This window comes from Oxyura jamaicensis, chromosome 1 (assembly GCF_011077185.1).
Source record: "Oxyura jamaicensis isolate SHBP4307 breed ruddy duck chromosome 1, BPBGC_Ojam_1.0, whole genome shotgun sequence".
NCBI lineage: Eukaryota > Metazoa > Chordata > Aves > Anseriformes > Anatidae > Oxyura > Oxyura jamaicensis.
Window position 1 is genome coordinate 36,408,592 of NC_048893.1, and position 19,517 is coordinate 36,428,108.

Below are 19,517 nucleotides of genomic sequence, written 5' to 3' on the forward strand. Positions count from 1 at the left end.
AAAAAAAAAAAAAAAAAAAAAAAAAAAAAAAAAAAAGCTAGAAAGAGGCATTGTTTTCTATTCCACTCCAGAATCATGCAAATACTGAATTGCAACACCTGACTCAAGGAGCCAGTTACAAAGTGGTAATGTTCAGTACTTTCTAAATCCCCTGTGTTACGCTCAGGAGCAGTGGTATTTTACAAGGATGGCTGTTGGCTGTTACTTCTTCGAGTATAGAAATCTCTCCCTCTTTGCTCTCCTCCGTCACTGGTAGTGCAGTGCTGGGTACTCCCTGCCTGATCAAGCCACCAGAGACGTACACGACAAGTGGGACAGCAAAGGATTGTTATCAAAAAACCCACATATTTAAATATACCTCCATTTTCGTAGTTATGTTTAGAGCATACCAGGAAAAATGTAAGTAAATCATTAATGCACTAAGCTGGAGAAGACTTCTTTGTTTTTTCCAAGCAGGGTATAGCAACAAGTGAATGGCAACTGATGGAAAAGTGCTGGGAACTTCTGAGCAGCTTCTCTGGAAGTCTGGGAAGCTCAGGTGAAATGTGGTCAAGTTACAGAGGAAGCACTTCAGAGGCAACCAAACTGTCACTGAACTCACAGGGCCTACAGAGACCAGTGGCTCTGTAGTCTTGCTGCACTCCACTTGATTTAGTTATCCGCAGGCAGCTCTAACCACATGGGCAGCTTTGGTTGCTCCATTTCAGAAGCCACCCCCACTTTCCTTTTAGCAATGAAAGAAAACACAACATTTGAATGACATGACACCTGAAGTTCCACTACTACCCAACGGAACACCCGTGTTCTTGCTTTCTGATCTGTAAATGCTCCTGGACGTGTTTAGATTTACTGACAACTGACCTGAGCGCTGCTTCTGCTTGAAGCGCTCTGCCAGAGATCCAGGCTCCCTCCCAGCTTTCCTTCACAGGCACCTTCTCATTTCCCCTCAAGCAGGCTGTCAGATGTGACGTCCCTCGCAGACAGCGTGGCACACATCCTTGTTGATTTCTGAGCATTCAGTGCTAATACAGCTGGGACTGCAGTCCACAGCTTGTGCTATGACTTAGCTATGAAAGGGTGCTGCTGACTACACGATTCCTAATGAGCTTCTATAAACAGAGTACAGGTAGCTAGCTGGTCATCAGGGCTATAAATTACCTCCTACTCTAACCTGCAGAAAAAAAGGGGAAAAAAAAAAGCTTGTTATACTGTGTATTTAAAATATCTATCTGCGCATGTACCATTTATCATTTACTGCATTTGTTTGTAGTACTTTGGGAATCTTTTATTTTTTTAATAGGGTTTCTACCAGTTGACAGAACAACCACAAGGTATGTTGTTGAGTGAGGAGTTTCCCCCTTCTGGGAGAAGGGCAGGGCCATCAAAAAGGCGTAGACCTGAGCAACCACAGAGCTTGTTAAACACAGCCAAAGGGAGCATTTGGACTAAATCTGAGAACACGTGTTACTGAGTTAATGCTTACCACAGCATCTGTCTACTTTTGGTTTCACTTTCTTTTTTGTGGTTTCATGCAAACAGTATTTTCCCCAGAACTGCCTTTAATCTCTCTTCTCTTCTCCTTCCTTGCCTTCTACCACCCTTCTTGCTACAAACAGCATCAAGGTGCTACCCGTTTAGTCAGATTTGGTGGCCACTCACCCAAATGTCACTCACCATCTTAACATCAAGGAGATTTTGGTTCACTTAGAGCAAGTATTACGCCCATAATATGATGTTGTGAAATTTCCACTCCATGCAAAAATGTCAAGAAACTGCTGCTCTATTTTCCCTACTACAAATGCGCGCACAGAAAACACTAAAAAAAAAGAAGATCCAAGTGCCAAACCTTAGTTTTGCCCTCTTTTGCCTTACAGCATAACCATTAACTGCCTCATCTCCCTGTCTTTCACAAGACCTTGTCTCATTTAATGCCCCAAATAAATGACTTTAACTACCTGAAAAATTATTCAAGACCTTGTTTTCCCCTCATTGCTCAAACTGTAATTCCATACCTTAGTTCCCACACATTATTCAAGCCCTTCTCTCAGGACAGACATTAATTTCTTCCTGAGCTCTTCTATGATGCTCATCACTAGAGCATCTGAGGGCTTAGCAAACATTAATTTACTTTCATGGCGTAGCGGTGAAGGAGAGGTGCCATTAACCTCATTTCACAGGTGGAGAACTAGAGCACGGGGAGATTATCATCAAAGGTATGCAATAACTGAAAGCTCTCAGCCTGAGATGCCTTATGGCCAAAATTTCAGAGCAGTTAGGCTTATACAATTTACATATATACAAACCGTGCTTCCCTTGGCCTGCTACAGCCACTTGTGCCCAACATCAGTAAATTCAAGTTCTTGAGCCAGGAACAAAGTAAAGGAGGGAAGGACCCAGGCATGGTGCCACCCCAGTCCATCACAAGTACAGTGAAAAAATGAGTAGGTAGCCCTTAATTAAGGCAGGCCAAATTAAGGTTCTGTAGGCAATCTTCGTTCTGGTGCCTTTTAAATTCTGAATATGTCTTCAAAACTGCAAGTCTTTCATGTCGACTTGTGTATAATTGTCTGGTTATCAGACGAAAACTAGAAAACCCTCTGAGAAAATTTGGCAGTGTCTAGATGCACAGGTCATCACAAGAACAGCTCCTAAAATCAAGGATGCTGAGGAAAGGAGGAAGGTGGAGCTGGGGGACTGAGTGGGCACAGACTCCTGCATCCAGCTACAGCCTCACCCCTCCTGTGTCTGCACCTCTGAACCTCTCCCAGCTCTGCTCTTTTCTGCTGAAAAACATTAAATAAAGTTGCTTAATAACTTCTGCACATATGACGATGATTATAAAATTTGCCTTTTACAAATATTTCTATGGTAAACAGGTGTTTATACACATGCTGATGATTAATTATAGCTGCTGGGGTGGCCTACTGAAAAAAAACAACCAGCAATAATTCATTAACTGTTTATAAAATCAGCAGCAAGGAGCTTAAATTGTTGTTTCCTTTTCAGTTCCACTGATTGAAGTTTTCTGTTGGAACTGATGGCCAGTATGAAGGCAGACACCTCAGTAGTTGCTTTTACCTCTCTCTTTAATCTTAGTTCATAAAGCCTGATGTTTTATTCACTTCACAGTAACCAAGGGGGAATAAAATCTTATCACTTGATGTTCATGATGCAAATTGATGCACCCATGATTAAACACATGAACTTACACACATCATTTCAGGAAGCAGGAAGCTAAATGTCTGTCCAAGTCTCTCTAAATTTCATTGTTTGAACCCAAATATCAGATATTCCAGACATACTAAAATATAAAATCTACATAATTCTCTAAAACACTGGAGGTGCAGTCTCATAGCAGCCACCACTAGAAGAGGAGGAAGACCCATAAAGAATACATTTCTTGAGCAGGTACAGTCAAGATCTTTAATAAATAAGGAAAGGATAGGACCTGAAAGTAGAAGAAAGAAAAGTAGTACAGAAATTCTGCACTTGTAGCTGCTAGCAGGGAGAAGAGTTTACACTTTGTGCAAAGAATTATATAACTCATGTCTCATGATTTCAGTGACTTAAAGTAAAATAAGCTAGTTTTTACTCAAGTAACTCTACAGCAAAGCTTTACCATCTGTGCTCTGCACTGCCCCAGAAGCCTAAGGGCCACTTGTAGGAGAGCTACAAAGGGTAATTTAAAAAAGTAAACCTACTGCTAGCAAACTTAAACCAGCTGTTTCACCACTGCTTTACTAAAAATGTAAAATCTGTATGGCCTGTTTCACAGACAACAAACATTTCACCAAAGCCATCACTTGTGCACAAACCTGCCTGGCTGGAGCAAACGTACTGCATTGGTGCTGTAGGGCAGCAGAGGTGTGGGTGTCCCCTGACAGACCCTGCAACTGGCAGCTGCACTGGTGCACAAGTGAAAAAAACATTTTAATTCTCTTTGAATTTATGTAAACATTACAATGAAGTTAAGGCTACTATCCAAATAATTTGAGTATGCAAACATGAGCCCCATCCCAAGCGCTACAAACTCTTTTAACTAATACGAAACAGGAAATGAGTAAAATAAGATTTAATTTATGCGTATTTCTTAAAGGCATGGAAGACCTAAATAATTTCAAGGGATCAGCGGCCCAGAAGCACACCCGGGTACCACGAGACATCCGATTGCACAGCAGACTAGCAGCACACACTGTTTGTGAGATGAAAAGCAGTTGCCATCCTGCATTCCTCACCCTTCAGATCAATTACCATCTATGCAACCTGAGATAGAAATATTCAGTGCCCTTGTCACTGCACTACTCATAAAGCCATCAACTCTTTTACAACCCCTATCAAATCTACAAGAGTAGAGCAAACAAGATCTATTTGTGCCACTTTACAAAAAAAAGAGAAAATCTTGTCAAGTATGCATGCTGCTGGCCATAGCATCAAGAAGCCTTAGGTGTACTGCTTCCCTTGGTGTTTTCTCTTAGCACTACTCAGCATCAGGTTTCTTCTATCAGTATTTAACACAGTTTTAAAGCAACTTAGGTTATGAAATGCAAAGCTGTTTGTTAGGAAGATTTTGGCAGCTGTGGGAATATCCGCACCATAACACTGAGTCACGTTGGAGAATAATGCACAATCTGAGCAAGTGGTTTTTTGCTGACATAACCACAGCCAGCGTATCATACATTCAATATCCATTTTAACTAATTATTCTTGATTTCAGTCAACAAAGAGGACATCCTCAATTCCGAGTTATATGAAACTTTCAGATTTCCTTTTTGCCTTATTTGCTAGGCTAGGAGTTGGGGGACATGAAGGAAGTCAAATACCTTACCTTCACTTTGCAGTGGAGAAACAGGGACAGACAGAGATGGGACAACTAATGGAAAGTGGAAATATTATCACATGCCTTTTGGAAGCAAAATCAAAGACATTTATGTCCTAAAAGTGAGGAATCTGATGATTCTCACACAAGAATTGTGGAAGAATTAATACAAGGCATCACGGCTCTAACAATAATTTTTAAAAGATTTTTTTAAATCTATCACATCATATACCATTATCAACTAGATAAAAGTAAGCTAAGTATTTACTGATTTGAGAAAAGCTGATTTGAGGAAACAGCTGTATTGGTTGAACCTTGGTATGCTTCAAAACACACTCTGAAGAAAAATAAAATTAAAACCATTAATTGAAATAAAAGGGGGGAGAGAAAAAATACTACATGACCAAAGATACCCTACGGCAGATACTACTTCATCTAATATGCCAGTGCTCTAGTCAAATGACATAGACAAGACCTTGACAAAGGTTAGAATAAATTTGTTTGTGTAACTGTGAGTGACTACATGGAACATTTTAAGGGGCAGAGATTAAAAAAAAAAAAAAAATTAACTTTTGGGTTAGTGGGAGTTTGCTAGTAGAATTCTTTACAAGTTGGTTTTCGGGATCATTCTTTAGTATCTTCATGGCACCAAGACAGAAAATAAAACCTTTATACCAATGGAATATGCTGCTGACATCATGCTGAGAAGAAAAACAGAAGAGAAACAGGTGAAAACTGAGGATCTTTCAGGAAGAAATGGATGACAGAAACCAGAAGCAACATAAATGAGACCAAAATTCCCAGCACCTGTTCAAAGTAACGTGTCCTAGTGCCACCCAGGCAGACTGTGACAACCACATTTTATATCACCTGCAAGGCTCCAAAATCCGTTTCCATTCCACTGGAACAAAGCCCAAACCTTTCAAACGTTTTGCAAAATAGACTTAACATTGCAGTCAGCCTGGGGTGGGAGAAGAAAGGCTTGTGTGTGTTTTGGTCAGAGGTGACCAGGCTGGCTCCAAAACCACTTTCCTGCTCACGACGAGGCTGCAACTTGGAGGTGCTGGCAGATCATCCTGCCTTCAGTGAAAGGACATATGTCATCTTGGGAAATGGTCCAGGCAGCTCTGCCGCACAACAGTCCTGCCGTTTGCTATCCTGGTAATAGTATAACAAGGGCCTTGTTCACACAAGGCCTCATTAAAAGGAACAGGTTGAATGGTAGTACCATAATGCTGCATGAGATAAATATAACACCTTTTAAAGCACTTGCTGCGATAAGCACCAACTTGTCTGAGTAGCTTGGGCAGCAGCTTTCATCGCCCATTACGTTCACTGTGCAAAGTCCCAGCGAAAGGAGTATGATGCCTGCACTACTAATGTCAATAAGTGTTCGTGTATTGAGATTATTATTTTGGTTATTCCAGCACTACATAGCACAAAATGAGACTCTCAGGAAAGGTAAGAGAGCTGATGTTGCGTGTCAAAGCAAGGATCTCCACTTAACTTGAATGAATGAAATGCCCAAGCAAAAAGACATCTGACTCGAGAGCTGGGGTCTCTTCTACATAGGGAGTTTTAGGTATTTCTTACGTTCTCCCCAATATTATTGTGATTTTGGTTCTCCATGGCAAAGCTTCAGAGGATTAAACAGTATACTTAACAAGAGGAGCTACAGTACCCAGGCACAACTGCACTGAGGACAAACTAATGTCACCTTTTTCCTGTGATTCCCAGAGGCCTGTTCTATTTATAACTTTGTTTTGTTTCTGTTTGATCCTTTGGTTAGTCTAACGTACTTTCTGCATTTTACATTAATTCAGTCTCCCTACAACACCCTAAGCAATACTGCGCATGGGGGGGATGAGAGGATAACAGGCCCATAAAGCAATTGGCTCAGACAATCTTCAAATGCACTGGCTAATTGGATACACAGCTCATAAAAGACGACCCTTCAGGAGCAATGGATGACAACGCAGAGAAAGGAAACAAAATCTGAAAAAGCTCCTACTCTGTTCACTTGAATGAACAACAGGTCTTTGACTTCATTAGCTCTGATTTCTTGAGAATCATACCGAGAAATACCCCCCTATTGCCAAGCACACATCCTTCTAAGCACATGAGTACAGAAGGAATGGCTAGTAAAAGCTCTGCAATTACTCTAAATTTGCACTGTAAACAGTATCACACTAGACCATAATTAAATTCCGAATGAAACATTTCATTGTCTCCATTACATGAAATGTCTCCAATTTCAAAGGAGCATTATAGCAGCTCCGGCAGCCTCTTTGCCCATTTTGTGCGCTGGTTTCAGCAGCCACCACGCCTATCCGACCAGAACAGCGATGCACGCAGCGCAAGGAAGGAGCGGACAAAAGGACCTTTGAGGAGCGATTGTGTTTGATGTGGTGCCTCCGTACGGGCTCTCAGCTCCCCAGTCGGTGATGAACAAACACATCTCCACGGCCCGAATCTCCTGTGACGTGCTCTGTGTAAGTAACTGTGAGAAGTTGCAAACTCCTCCTGAATACAGCTCTGCAGGACCAAGCATTGTGTTGACTGTTCAATCTGTTTTTTTTATGAGCACTAATATAAACAACACTCCAAACCCTGACACATCCGTCCAGACGAAAATACCTCTTGACCTCCACATGCTGAGGTAATAGCCTTTTTTTTTTTTTTCCTAAGTAGAATAAAATGAAAAACCTATTAGACATCTGGCTCAATCTTAGTTCCTTACATTAAGTCAAGAGTAATAATTTATTAATCAACATTCAAGAAATCCTTACTACACGTGACAGTTTTTGGAGGTGTTTTGCTTTCTTATTTAAAAGACCTTCAACAACAAAAATCAGCTAGGGAAATATTTTGACATCCTGCTTTGACACATTCCTTTGATTTGCATATTAAAGCAGAAAAAAGTTACGTGCTTTCATTAACTTGTATCATTTTCATATTTTCCAGTACTAAGTAGATTTAAAATTTTTCTTTCTTGTGTATTTTATGCCAATGTTACCTGTTATGACTGCAGTGCCCCTGAAAATAGGTCTTTTCTTATAAGAACTCAGTCTTAACTACATGAAGATTATCAGCACAGTAAATTGTCTTAAAAATGAAACGAGATAAAGAATGTATAAGCAAGAAACCCAGTAAACAATCAATCATGCCACATTGGTTTACTTTTAGAGATAGGCAAGCAAACAAATCCAAGAGGAAAATCCCTTGCCTTCAGTATTTTCCACAGAATAGCAGAACTCTGTTGCTGTAAAGCAGTCTCGTTCATTATTTTGTCTCAAAACAAACGTAAGTTTCTTATGATTTTACTTCCACAAAATGGAAATGAAGCCAGCTGACACAAAAAGGATGTGACAGCTACTCCTAGAGTACATGAAAAAAAAAAAAGTGCAGCAAACTTCAGCTGCTCAACAAAAGGCAGGGCTTCACTGCAAAGCTCCCAAATCACTGGCCAGAAGAGCAGAACCCTTTTAGAAAGATCACTGCTGTGCGTGGCTGGCTCTGCTGTCAACACCTTGCACCGGCGGAGCTGCGCACTGGACTGGGCAGGGTCCCACACCCCCCGGTGTCCCCACGGGCAGTTTTGGGCATTCCCCCTCCTCTGGTTGAAGCGGAATGTGAGCTCCAAAGCCCGGCAGGTGATGGCTCAGACCTGAACAGGCATGTTTTGGGAAGGGACTTGGCAGCAGGTGCTGTATTTTGGTTCGCAGCGAGCTGCTGCAGCCACGTGACTGCAACCCCACAAAACCCACTACGCGATGCCGCGTAAGTGAGCCTGGACCCGCCGCAACAAAGGAGCCCTCTTGAGTTACTTTCTGTTGAAAAGCCTGGGTCACAGCACAGGCTCAGAGGGCTGACTCTCGCACAGCAACCCGCATTAATCATCAACTTGAACCCACGATGACTGATCGCTGCCTTTCTATTGCTTTAAAAATATCCACGGTACAAAGGCATCCTACAAGGGCAACCACCAGCGGATCAGTTTCCGAAACAAAGTGTCTGAACAAAAGCTTTCCAGCAGTCATCCTCAATTCATTGCACCTGAAATATTAAGCAGGTTTACAGACCCTGCTTACTTTGGGAGCTGCTGTGCCACTTCAGCTGTTTTGCATTGTTCATCAGCAGTCACAGGCAGATAAATCTATAACAGGAAGCCAATGCTTTAATACTTGCACAAGGCTCAGATTCTATCAAAGGGGGAATATTGTTTGGGCTTTTTGCATTTAGTTGTTTCAACTCCCCCTCCCCCCCCCCTTTTTTAAATCTTAACAACATGGCATTTATCACAGCTAAAGGAAAAAGAGGTTAGGCAAAGCACTTACTTCGAAAATGCTCTGAGGCATAATAATAGACATCCTCGTAACCCTCGTGGTAATCCTCCTCTGGCCGGTACTTTTTGCCTTTTCTTCTTCTCGACCTCCTTATCTGCTTGACGAAGCCCAAGAAGCGCTCCATCTCCTCAGCAGCGCCCACCAGCAGCCCCCTTCGCCCTCTGCCTCACAGAGAGCTGTCCGAGCATGAATTAACAGCAAGCACTCAAGGAAAGCTGCAACCTTCAACCATCTGCTCTGGTACCATTAAAAAACCCTTACCTCAGCTAGGACTAGAAAGCATATTGTTTTCCTTTTTTTTTTTTTTTTTTTTTTTCCAGAAAAAAAAAAAAAAAAAAAAGGGTGGGGGGGAGAGGGGGAGGGACACTTAATCAAAGCTACCAACTGGAATATTTCAGCATGAAAATGGATGAGAGAGGGAAAAAATGAAGGGGAAGGAGAAAGTCAGGGCTCCAAGCAGTTTTTAAGCAGAACAAAGTTGGAAAGCTGTGCCTGGCAGCCAGAGGCAGCCCAGCACCGGGAGCTCGCTGCCCTCTGTCTCCATCATTTGAAGAGGGGCTGGGAGGCGGGGAGAGATGTTAGTCAATGGACTGAACCACATCTCCAGGCAAAGCAGGTTTTCATCTGCCAGTTAAACCCCTCCTTGTATTTATACCCGCACAGACTCGGGACCCCGTTTGATTTCATCTGTCCTACAACGGGAAAGACGCCGACCAGTTTCTGGCATCAGGCACATCGGGTGAATAAATAGCGGAGTGGTTTAATCCATACACACAGCCCACTCGCCGGCAAGCGTGTGCTGAACGTGTTAATTGGAGCAGCAGGGAGAAAGCTCGGCAGCTGTTAAAAAATGACACATATACCCACTGGGCATTAGGGTATTCTAATCACTGCTAGATCTAAACATTAGAATGCGCTTCGCAGACAGGGTTCATATAGAGCTGGCCGGGCTATATGGCAATAGGCAAACAAAGGGAGCCACATCACGCGCACACCGTGCCATACTCATTTAAAATCCTAGCAGAGTTTTAAAACTTTAAAATTAAGGTATGGCAAACTGTGCTTTGCACAGGAGGAGACCAGAAAAAAGCGTGAAGAGGCACTTGCTCTTTTTTTCTGCTGCACGTCCCAATTCCACAGCATTCCCTGAGATAAGGCAGGAATTTCATGCGTGCTCCTGGTATCGTTTCCCTCCCACTCAAAAACAAAAGCAATGCCTGCTCAAATCCCATCACCTCGCCATCTACCATAGTTTGTCTTGTAAGCCAAGCAAAGTCTCCAGTCCAGGAGTCATCTCCTGGTCACCAGCACAAGCTTGGTATCCATCAGTTGCCCCGGTCAATCCGTCCTCACCTGCACCCGTGCTGGCAGGAGGTGCCGCACAGCTCCTGTGAGCGCACGGGCATCAGACAGTCCTCCTGTGAAACCCATTTTACAGGATCATCATCTGGAAAACGAGCAGCACGCAGAGGTGGGATGAGTCTCTGGTGATGCAGCCCCTTCAGTGAGAATCGTCACTTTGCAAAGAGCAAAGCAGAACTATCTTTTTAAAACGCATTGAAATAAGCGAAGCATGAGCCAGGACTGTGATTTACCATTGTTGCAATAGAAGTAGGCAGAGACTGATCAAAATTTAGTTGGGATTTTCTGGTTTTGAAACATGTGAAAGTTATCGGCAGAGGCGAGCTAGATCTGCTGTCTGAGGGTCCTAAACCAAACACGCACTGAAAAAGTTGGAGCACTTTTGGGCTTGTTCCAAGTTCCCAGGTCTTTTAAAACAGTAGTCAGAAAAATACAGCCATTTTAACCAGAAAAAATGACAAAACAATGAAAGCACCTACAAAGCTCCCCATGTGAGTATGCTCTAATCCTCCCTGACCTCACCAGCCCGTTTTTCCCCTATTAAAATGCCACCGCTCTTGCCAATTGATGAACACCCTGAGGTCCAGAATTATTTTTAGTATAACTTCTGTAAGGAAGCTACATTTTAGTATGTGTCTGTTTTTATCATACAGCTTTCAACTTTGAAAAAGTAAAGAACTTGCAGAAATATTACAAAAAATAATAAAACTTTTTATATGGATCTTTAAGAGCAGATTACTGTATATTCTGAAGGTTTCAATTCACGTCTGCGCTCTGCCACCAACCAGCAAAAATATTAATTTAGTATCATGAAACATGAAAATCAAACAAAGACAGCCTACAGCAGAGGCAGAAATCTCTCTTTGCAGAGATGGAAATGTTGTTTTGATGCTGTATTTGCTCCTGCAGAGTGCTCTCCCTGACAGCTGTGCAAGAAGTTATTTGCAGGTGTCAGAAACATTCAGCTATAAGAGAAGTCTTGCAGACATCCCTGTTTCCTAAAGTTAAATTATAAATTAAATTCGAAGTGATGCAGCTACTTTTCACAAGGAAGAAGAAGGTAAAACTTTCTTGCTTTTAAACCTCCCTGTAAATGAGAGCAGATAAACAAAATGATGCAAACACTGGGCTACCACCACCCGAATCGACCTGTCCCCGGTACCATGGTGGTTCAACAACACGCTGCTGCACAAGCAGCTTCTGCAGGGGCCCCGTCCTCTGCACGCTCCAAGAGGCTCCGTCCTTTCGGTCGTAAGAAAACCACACAGACAGGTGTTTCTGGCCAGTCCCAAAGGCAGTAGCTGCCACCCCCTTATAGGTAGGCACGGAGGAGGGTACCAGCCAGCTCCTGGGCTGAGAATGGGGGCTCACATCCAGCAGCTCCTGCAGCCACTGCTGCTCTGCAGAGGTCGGGCTCCCTCTGCCATGCCCAAGGGGCAGAAGCAGGTGTTGCCCACGGCTTCTAACCCAGGAGCTGTACTGCCAGCACATAATTTATACAGCTGCTTCCCTTTGTCTGGCTGTAACCAGCAGAGAGAAACGATGCCAGCATTTCACTTTTTAAACCTAGAACAACATGAGCTTTTCATAGGATTTTCCCCTCCCTAAAATATTTTGCTATTTAAGGCAATTTAAAAAGAAAGATGTACCTTAACTGAATGCAATGGTATTGCAGATCAATACGAGTCAAAATATTGTTTTACTACCGAGATTACTGAAAACTTACGTTTCACAAGCATTATACATACTAACTCGAATGCTTTCTTAAGAATACTGGAGACATTCATTAGCTACTCCTCATGTCATACCTGTAAATATTTTATCATAGTCCTACTTTCAGATGTATAAGCAGAGAATTCAGTTTCACAAACACAGTTCACTGTAGTTTGTTGTTTTGTTTTGTTTTGTTTTAAAAAAGCTAAGGAATAGCTAAGGACTGCTCTTCCATTGCTCAGGATTCACACAGTTCATTCCTTCATGGCCACCTTGCAACCTCCTGCTTGAAAATGAATAAAAGAACAGGGACATACTAGATGCATACAACAGTTCAGAAAAGCATCTTGATTTTGAAGGTGGTGCAGAGGAAGAAAATACCGAATTTAGAATTTTTTAAATACAAAACATCAGAGATGGCAGTGAGCTTCATCCCTTAATGACAAAGAGAATAAGATAATGATGCCCAGACAGCATAAGATTAGGTGTCAGCTGATATTCTGAAGCTCCCTCTGAACTAGAATTTAGGGATTCAGTTTTCTAGTGGTATAACAGAAGTTGCAATGTAAATACGTCTTGAGCTCCTGGCTCATCTTTCTCTGTGAATATAGCTACTCCAGTGCTGTAGTGCTCTACTGCTACTTCCAAGGTGGCTTTATGAGAAGAAGCAAGGACTATCATGCTGTCTCCAGCATGATTTGCACAATAAACATTTTTCCAAGTGACCCCATTTGGCTAATATTTACATTCATCATTCTCATAAGTAATTTGTTTAATTTGTATTACCAAGAAGCTCTGTCAAACTGGATCTGTCTCAGGTCCCTGACTTACTGGAGAAGACTTTGCGACAATAATAAAACAAATATACCATTGAGACACCATCCTTTCCAAATATTTATGCTGAGGCATAAATGCTCTTGTAGCCATGGACAATGTCAGCATTTAAGCGTTGATCTTCCTTTGTGTCCACAGCATAGACTGGCTCTCTCATCTTGTAAAATACCCACATTTAACTTTTACTTGCACACATACAGCTATCCAGTTATCTAGGTAAAATTTCACAGATGACACAACCATCTTCTACAGCACTTTTCCAGCATTTGGGGAAAGCAATAGGAAAAATGTTTTGATATCCATGGATAAGCCACTAAGGTAGTAAATATTTAACAAGGATTTCCATTTGACTGGGCTTGCAAACATGGTGCTTTGAAACCAGAGCCTACGGAACTGGCAGCAAATACTGACAGTTTTAAGCAGATATTTTACATCCCATTCATCATCATGTCTCAGTGTTTAAGAGAAACCACTGTAGATGGAGGAACGCTCTGGTCCCTGCCTCTACTTCTCTGGGCAGCCCCTGGGAGTTCTCTGCAGGGGAAAGTACGCTCCCTCTGGGATGCGACCGCCCACGAGAGCACACAGCAGCTGCAGGAGAAACCCACCTGCTTCAGGTTACTCTCTTGGAAAATAACACTGAATTACACACAACACAAAACACAAAAATTAAGCTGGATACAACCAGTTTTTGGAGGTTAGCTACATACAGAAAGTGATTCTTTTCCCTCCTCCCTCAAACTGCTAACCATAAAGATACTGCAAACCTCAAAAGGGAGGAACAGAGCTTTTCTTCTCTAGATCTCTTTCAACTGAGAGATGTCTTTGATATTCTGCTGGAAACCAGCAAGCACAGACAAAGGAACTTCCCCAAAGTACTCCCCTTATTCATCTTACTGTATCATCTCACCTGACCTTCTAGTTTTTCAAGAGCAGCTGTTTGTTTACATGTCATAATTGCTCGTGTTAAGGCTGCAATTTTCCACTCAAAAATTTGCCCTAAATATCTTGGTGTAAAATGTGAGCTGCTCAAGCTGAAAATCATCAAATGCCTGCGGTTTACTGTCAAGCTATTAAGTGCTGTAAGAACACAAGGTCCACATCTGTACAAGCAGCACCACGTACAAATACAGTACGGTGGGCAGGGAGGAGCGAGTGGCCTACCACAGCCACGATCCCGTAGCACCATCTGAAACCCTTGTATGAAGTACGCTTCTGAGCACAGGTCTTGTGCTCCTCCTATAGATGCTTGTGGAGACCATCGAAACCATGGGGGACACTAAGAATTACCCTGCACATCTCTTGCATTTGACAACAGAAAAGCAGAACAGCTAGTGCACTACTACTGGAACAAAGCTACATGAGAACTGGATGATGATATAATAATGCTAATCCACCACTGGTAGTTTAGAGACAGGATACTTTTTATCTGTTAAACACTCAGTTTCCTCTGATTTTAATGCATTACGCTCAGTTTCACCAGCCATTCACGCAGTCTCGTTATTCATTGCTCACATACAGTCACAGACCATTGTTTCTTACTGCTCCTCCATTCTCGAATGTAAGACTTAAGAGCTGGAGATAAGCTTTTCTGTCACCAATTCGTAAATTCACTGGCAAGTCTTCCTGTATGTTTTTTTTTTCTTTACATGAACACACAAATTTTCATTAGACTCACACCTGCCAACAATACTTGGAGGAGTTCTTTATTGTATTGTATTTTATTGTATTATATCACCTGTATATTACATTAACATTCCCCAATGGTTTTTATTTTTGCAAGCATTCTCTCACATAAAAGTGTGCACATAAAACCATGAACACTAGTGCAGTGAACAAGGATAAAGTAGAACACAAAGAGTAGAAGAAGCAGCTACATTCATTTAGAGGGAGTTGGGGGGCTGCTTGTGGGTCTAATAGAAGAAGGCTGTCTCTTGTATATCGAGAATGTTGAGAATCTTTGTAGGACTGTTTTAAAAGGGTCACTTGTCAAGTTGAATTTCATGCAGAAAGTATGCTTCAGGGAAAAGCAGCTTTTCTTTTTTTTTTTTCCTTCAGTTCAGCTGAAACAGTTTGCATACATTCTATTTTTCTTCCTTTCTGTCCTGCTTATTTAGCTTGAAATGAGTGAGTAATTAGAATACACAAATATGCAGAAACAAATATTAACTTGATCATTATGAAGGAAATGCCTAGGTAAAATTAAGTACAAAAAAAGAAGTTTGAGTTTGCTTAACATCCTATGACACCAATAGTCATTCTACAAGAAAAGCTAACAGAGTACTATTCTAACTATATTTAAAACCCCTTAAGGGCTCGTGCAGTAGACTGATATTTTAAAATACTAAAACTAGAACATAATTCTCTGAGAAAGTCTGAATTAAAGGTGTTTTCATCTTTCTAAAGAAACGTAGCAAATGGCTAGAGGGAACACTACCAGGATTTTGCATACTGTGCTTCTGTCTGCTTTTTGCATAAAGCAACCAACTCAAACCACCTATGAAAAACATATGGACAAAAGCATCCTCCTCACTGAGTAAAAACTATATCTTTCTAATTTTCCAGTCTTATGAAAGTGCATATTGCAATTCTAACCATAATTAAAGTCTATGTAGAACACTGGAAAGAAAAAATAATAATAATTAATTAAATCACAGCTCACTAAATCATAAATACCCAGCAGATATGTGAAATGAAGTTCTCACATTAAAACATGAAAATATTTTCTTAAGGTGAATACCTGCAGAATACAGGAGGTATAGGGTGCCACACCAAAGAGGACAGAAATAGGTGGGATTCAGAAGTTCAACTGACAGTGGAAGACTCAAACCTGGATGCATGAGAATTAGAGTAGGCTGAAAAAGAATCCATCCCTGGACATTTCTTTCCATGTGAAACTTTATTCAAGAAACTTCTTCTTATGTGACATTAAATATGTTTAATTTCTTTCACCTTAGGAGATAAGCAAAAATGGTTGTGAAAGATCCTCCTGCACATCCTCCTATAGATGCATCCTATCCTACTGAGACTCTTCCCCATAGCCCTGGGCCACAGTCTCATTGCACAGAGAGTGGAAGCACACATTCACACCCACACGATGTATTCCCACAGATTATCCCACCCTACTTCCAAGGGTGGAGAGAGATTTCATCTTAAAACACAAAGGACCAGCATTATACGTAACACTAAAATGAAACAACATTTGATATAATTCCTCCTCTTTACCCATCTTCTGTCTGATATCAGTTTTCCATTTCAGGGATAACATATGAAATTTAGATTTATGAAGTATTCGGTGCAGAGGAATGCCTGTGCTCCCTCAGAACACCATTATGGGTGTTCTACCTCTTTTCTTACTCATATTTAATAGCAGTAATCATTTCATAGCAATGAAAACCTTGTTATACATCACTATTGAAAACATCTACCAGTAATAAGTTGTGCATTTCTTCGATCAAAGAATGAGTTATTGCAACAAGATTTTTTTTTCCATTTGTTTAATAACTTGAAGGAGTGGTTCAAAGCATGAGCAACTGGAGAGAAATCTGACAGGGAGGACTGCAACTAGGAAACTGGAGCAATGAAAAAGCCCCTCTGGGGAAAGAAAAAAAAAAAAAAAAAAAAGGCACCCAGAAGACGATTTGTATCCTGAGCCCCCTGTGTTTTATCAGGGTCAAGATACGGTGGATAAATAGAAAGATTTTACTGCAGGTGAGCTCTAACAAGAATAAAATTCTGTTCAACTGCCAAAGAACAAACAAACAAACAACAACAACAAAAACAGCCACAGGCAAATTTTCCATTATGATCATGTGAATTTATGACTAAAGAATATGTAAATATATATGCAAATTAAGCCATCCATCTGGAGTCCCCTGCCCTAGAGGCGCAGGCCAACATAACATGATGGCAATGAAGAATCCAGTTGTTCAGATGGATTAACCCTTCTCTCTAAACACCCTCTGCACACAATCATTCTCTTTTTGAATCTTGAGTTTTAAATAATTCCTATCATCGTTGCACAATCTGAAACTGCAAAATCTATCGAGTGTAAAGAACAAAGCAACTTGAAAGGCAAAAGGACAACTTCACATGTAACCTCACATTAATGAGACCCGAGTATTACATGTCCACAGAACTGAAGTATCACAGTTTCCATCCACAAGTCTCCTGTACAATAGCAAGGCCCATTGAGCATTAGTGTGGTACTTCATCTCCCTCATGCCAAACAGCAGTTTGGAAAATGAGAACTACTGACACCTTTTTATGGATGAGCTTTGATTTCCCTTCTGTCCCCATTCCAAGGGCACAGAGCAGGTTCTACAGTTCAGATCATAATTTGTTTCCTATTCTAAATCCACCTTCATCCACTCAAGGAAAAAACTACAAACAAACAAAACTAGAAAGTCTGTATCTTTACAGTGTTGTTAAATGGCTAAAAAAATATACAAAGCAAATATACAAGCTCCAAAACTGCCTGTTCAACCCTCCTCCATGAGGTTGATATTCTTGGTTTTAACGTTAAGAGGCAAACCACAGGCAAAAAAAAAAAATGTGTTATATCTTCAGCTGGTGAAACTCGCCCACTTCTGCCATGAGTTTTGCCATTTTCTGCTGAAAATTCACTCTTACATTAACAGCTTTGCCATATAAAATTCTGCGGCCAAACATAAAGTGTTTCATTCAGCACTCACAGGGCAATGATACAGGACATAACATACTTCTGGTTTTGTTTGTAAAGTACTATGAGATATTGACCTTAACACACATTTTAGAAGTGATAGGGTAATTGAGGTTTCTTCTTCTTGAAAGCTGATAATTCCCAAACAAAAGAGTACTTGAAAATTTATGTCCTGTGGCACTCAGCAGTGGGGAAACAAACAAAACAAACAAACAAAAAACAAGCAACCAACACACAAAACTTTTTAAACTCCCTTTTGATGTTGCTTTGTACTTCGGGATTTATTTCATTCCTCTCTTGTAGCCCTCCTCTTCATTAGTAAATACAAACACCACCGTTTTCTCAGGAAGTCATCCCTAAAACACAGTTTATTCTCCTGCATAAAACACATTTTCATCCTCGCTCTCTCTTTCTTGTTCTCTTCAACCAGATCTTTGTCCTCACGTCTTGTTTCTTTCCTGGTAAACACACTATCATTTCAGCAATCTGCTACTGAAACTACTGAAGTTTTAGCTCCTTAGGATGTATTTGGACATCTGAATCAAAACTGTGCATATCAATAAACATATAGTGTTCCTCTTGGTTAATTATGAAAGACACTGGAGGTGAATGCACTGCTCAAAAAGCAAGTCCCATATTTCTTAACCCACACATGAATCCTAGAATCATAGAAACACAAGGTTGGGAAGGACTTACAGGATCATCTAGTCCAACTGTCCTTCTATCACTAATACTACCCACTAAGCTATTAAATCGTATCTCATAGCAAATTGTCCAGGTGCTTCTTAAACACTGTGAGGGATGGGACTCCACCAGCTCCCCAGGCAGGATGCTCCAGTGCCTGACCACTCTTTGAGAAAAAATGTTTTTCCTGATACCTAATCTAAATCTCCAGCTGGACACTAACCACAACCCGCTGGGCACGGTCCCTCCAGCCAGTTCTTGACCCAGAGAGGAGTACACTTGTCCAGGCCACCGGCAGCCAGTTTCCCCAGGAGAATACTGTGGGAGGCCGTCTCAAAGGCAAGTGGCAGAGCTCATAACTTCACCTCAATATACAAGAGACCAAGCTACTCCAAGATTTCAGTCTTCACCAACACTAACCAAAGGATTAAAAAAAGGGTAATTTTATACCATAACAATCAATGTACAAAACCAAGGCAGCTATCTTCACTATCCCGAGGGTTTGTCATTTATTGCAGACATTGCAGCTGAGAAGCATTTTCACTATTTTAGATAGTATATATCTATATATCAGTATCTATATAAATAGATACTGATATATAGACATATGTATCAGTATATAGTACATATACATCAGTACATATATATCAGTATATATATATCTACATAGATACAGTATATATAGCGTATATATATACTAGAGTATATATAGATAGATATATACTGATATATATATATACTATATACGGATATATAGATATATCAATATATATCTATATAACAGTATATATCTATAGACAGCACTTCTAAAAGATGAAAATTCAGACTGGATGTGGATTTTACAAGATGACTTTTTAAATATTTCTATTTTGTTTACTCAACCATTAAAATTTTGCTCAGAACCACTGAGGCAACTGTGTAGCAATGCTCATAAATTCCCCCTAGTTTTATACCATCTTGTACAGAGAATAACACATGATACAGACTGACATTTAGGCTTCCTTACTAAACTATTTTGGAATTTGCAATTCGATTTTCTCCTTAAAAAAAAAAAAAAAAAAAAAAAAAAAAAAAAAAAAAA

General features: G+C 40.8%; 1 protein-coding gene across 17 annotated transcripts in view; it reads right to left on the reverse strand.

Moving 5' to 3' along the window:
- Positions 1-19,517, reverse strand: part of GRIP1 (glutamate receptor interacting protein 1) — a 320,589-nt gene that overhangs the window by 210,595 nt on the left and 90,477 nt on the right. For 2 of the 17 annotated variants that reach the window (XM_035333200.1, XM_035333225.1), the window contains exon 1: positions 9,154-9,743. The exons of 10 other annotated variants lie outside the window; for them this stretch is intronic. In XM_035333200.1, coding sequence (XP_035189091.1) covers positions 9,154-9,286 — 133 coding nt within the window. In that variant the 5' untranslated portion in view covers positions 9,287-9,743. Of the gene's footprint in view, positions 1-9,153; positions 9,745-19,517 lie in introns of those variants that run through there. 5 more of the 17 variants (XM_035333182.1, XM_035333232.1, XM_035333165.1 and 2 more) reach the window with 4 other exon arrangements.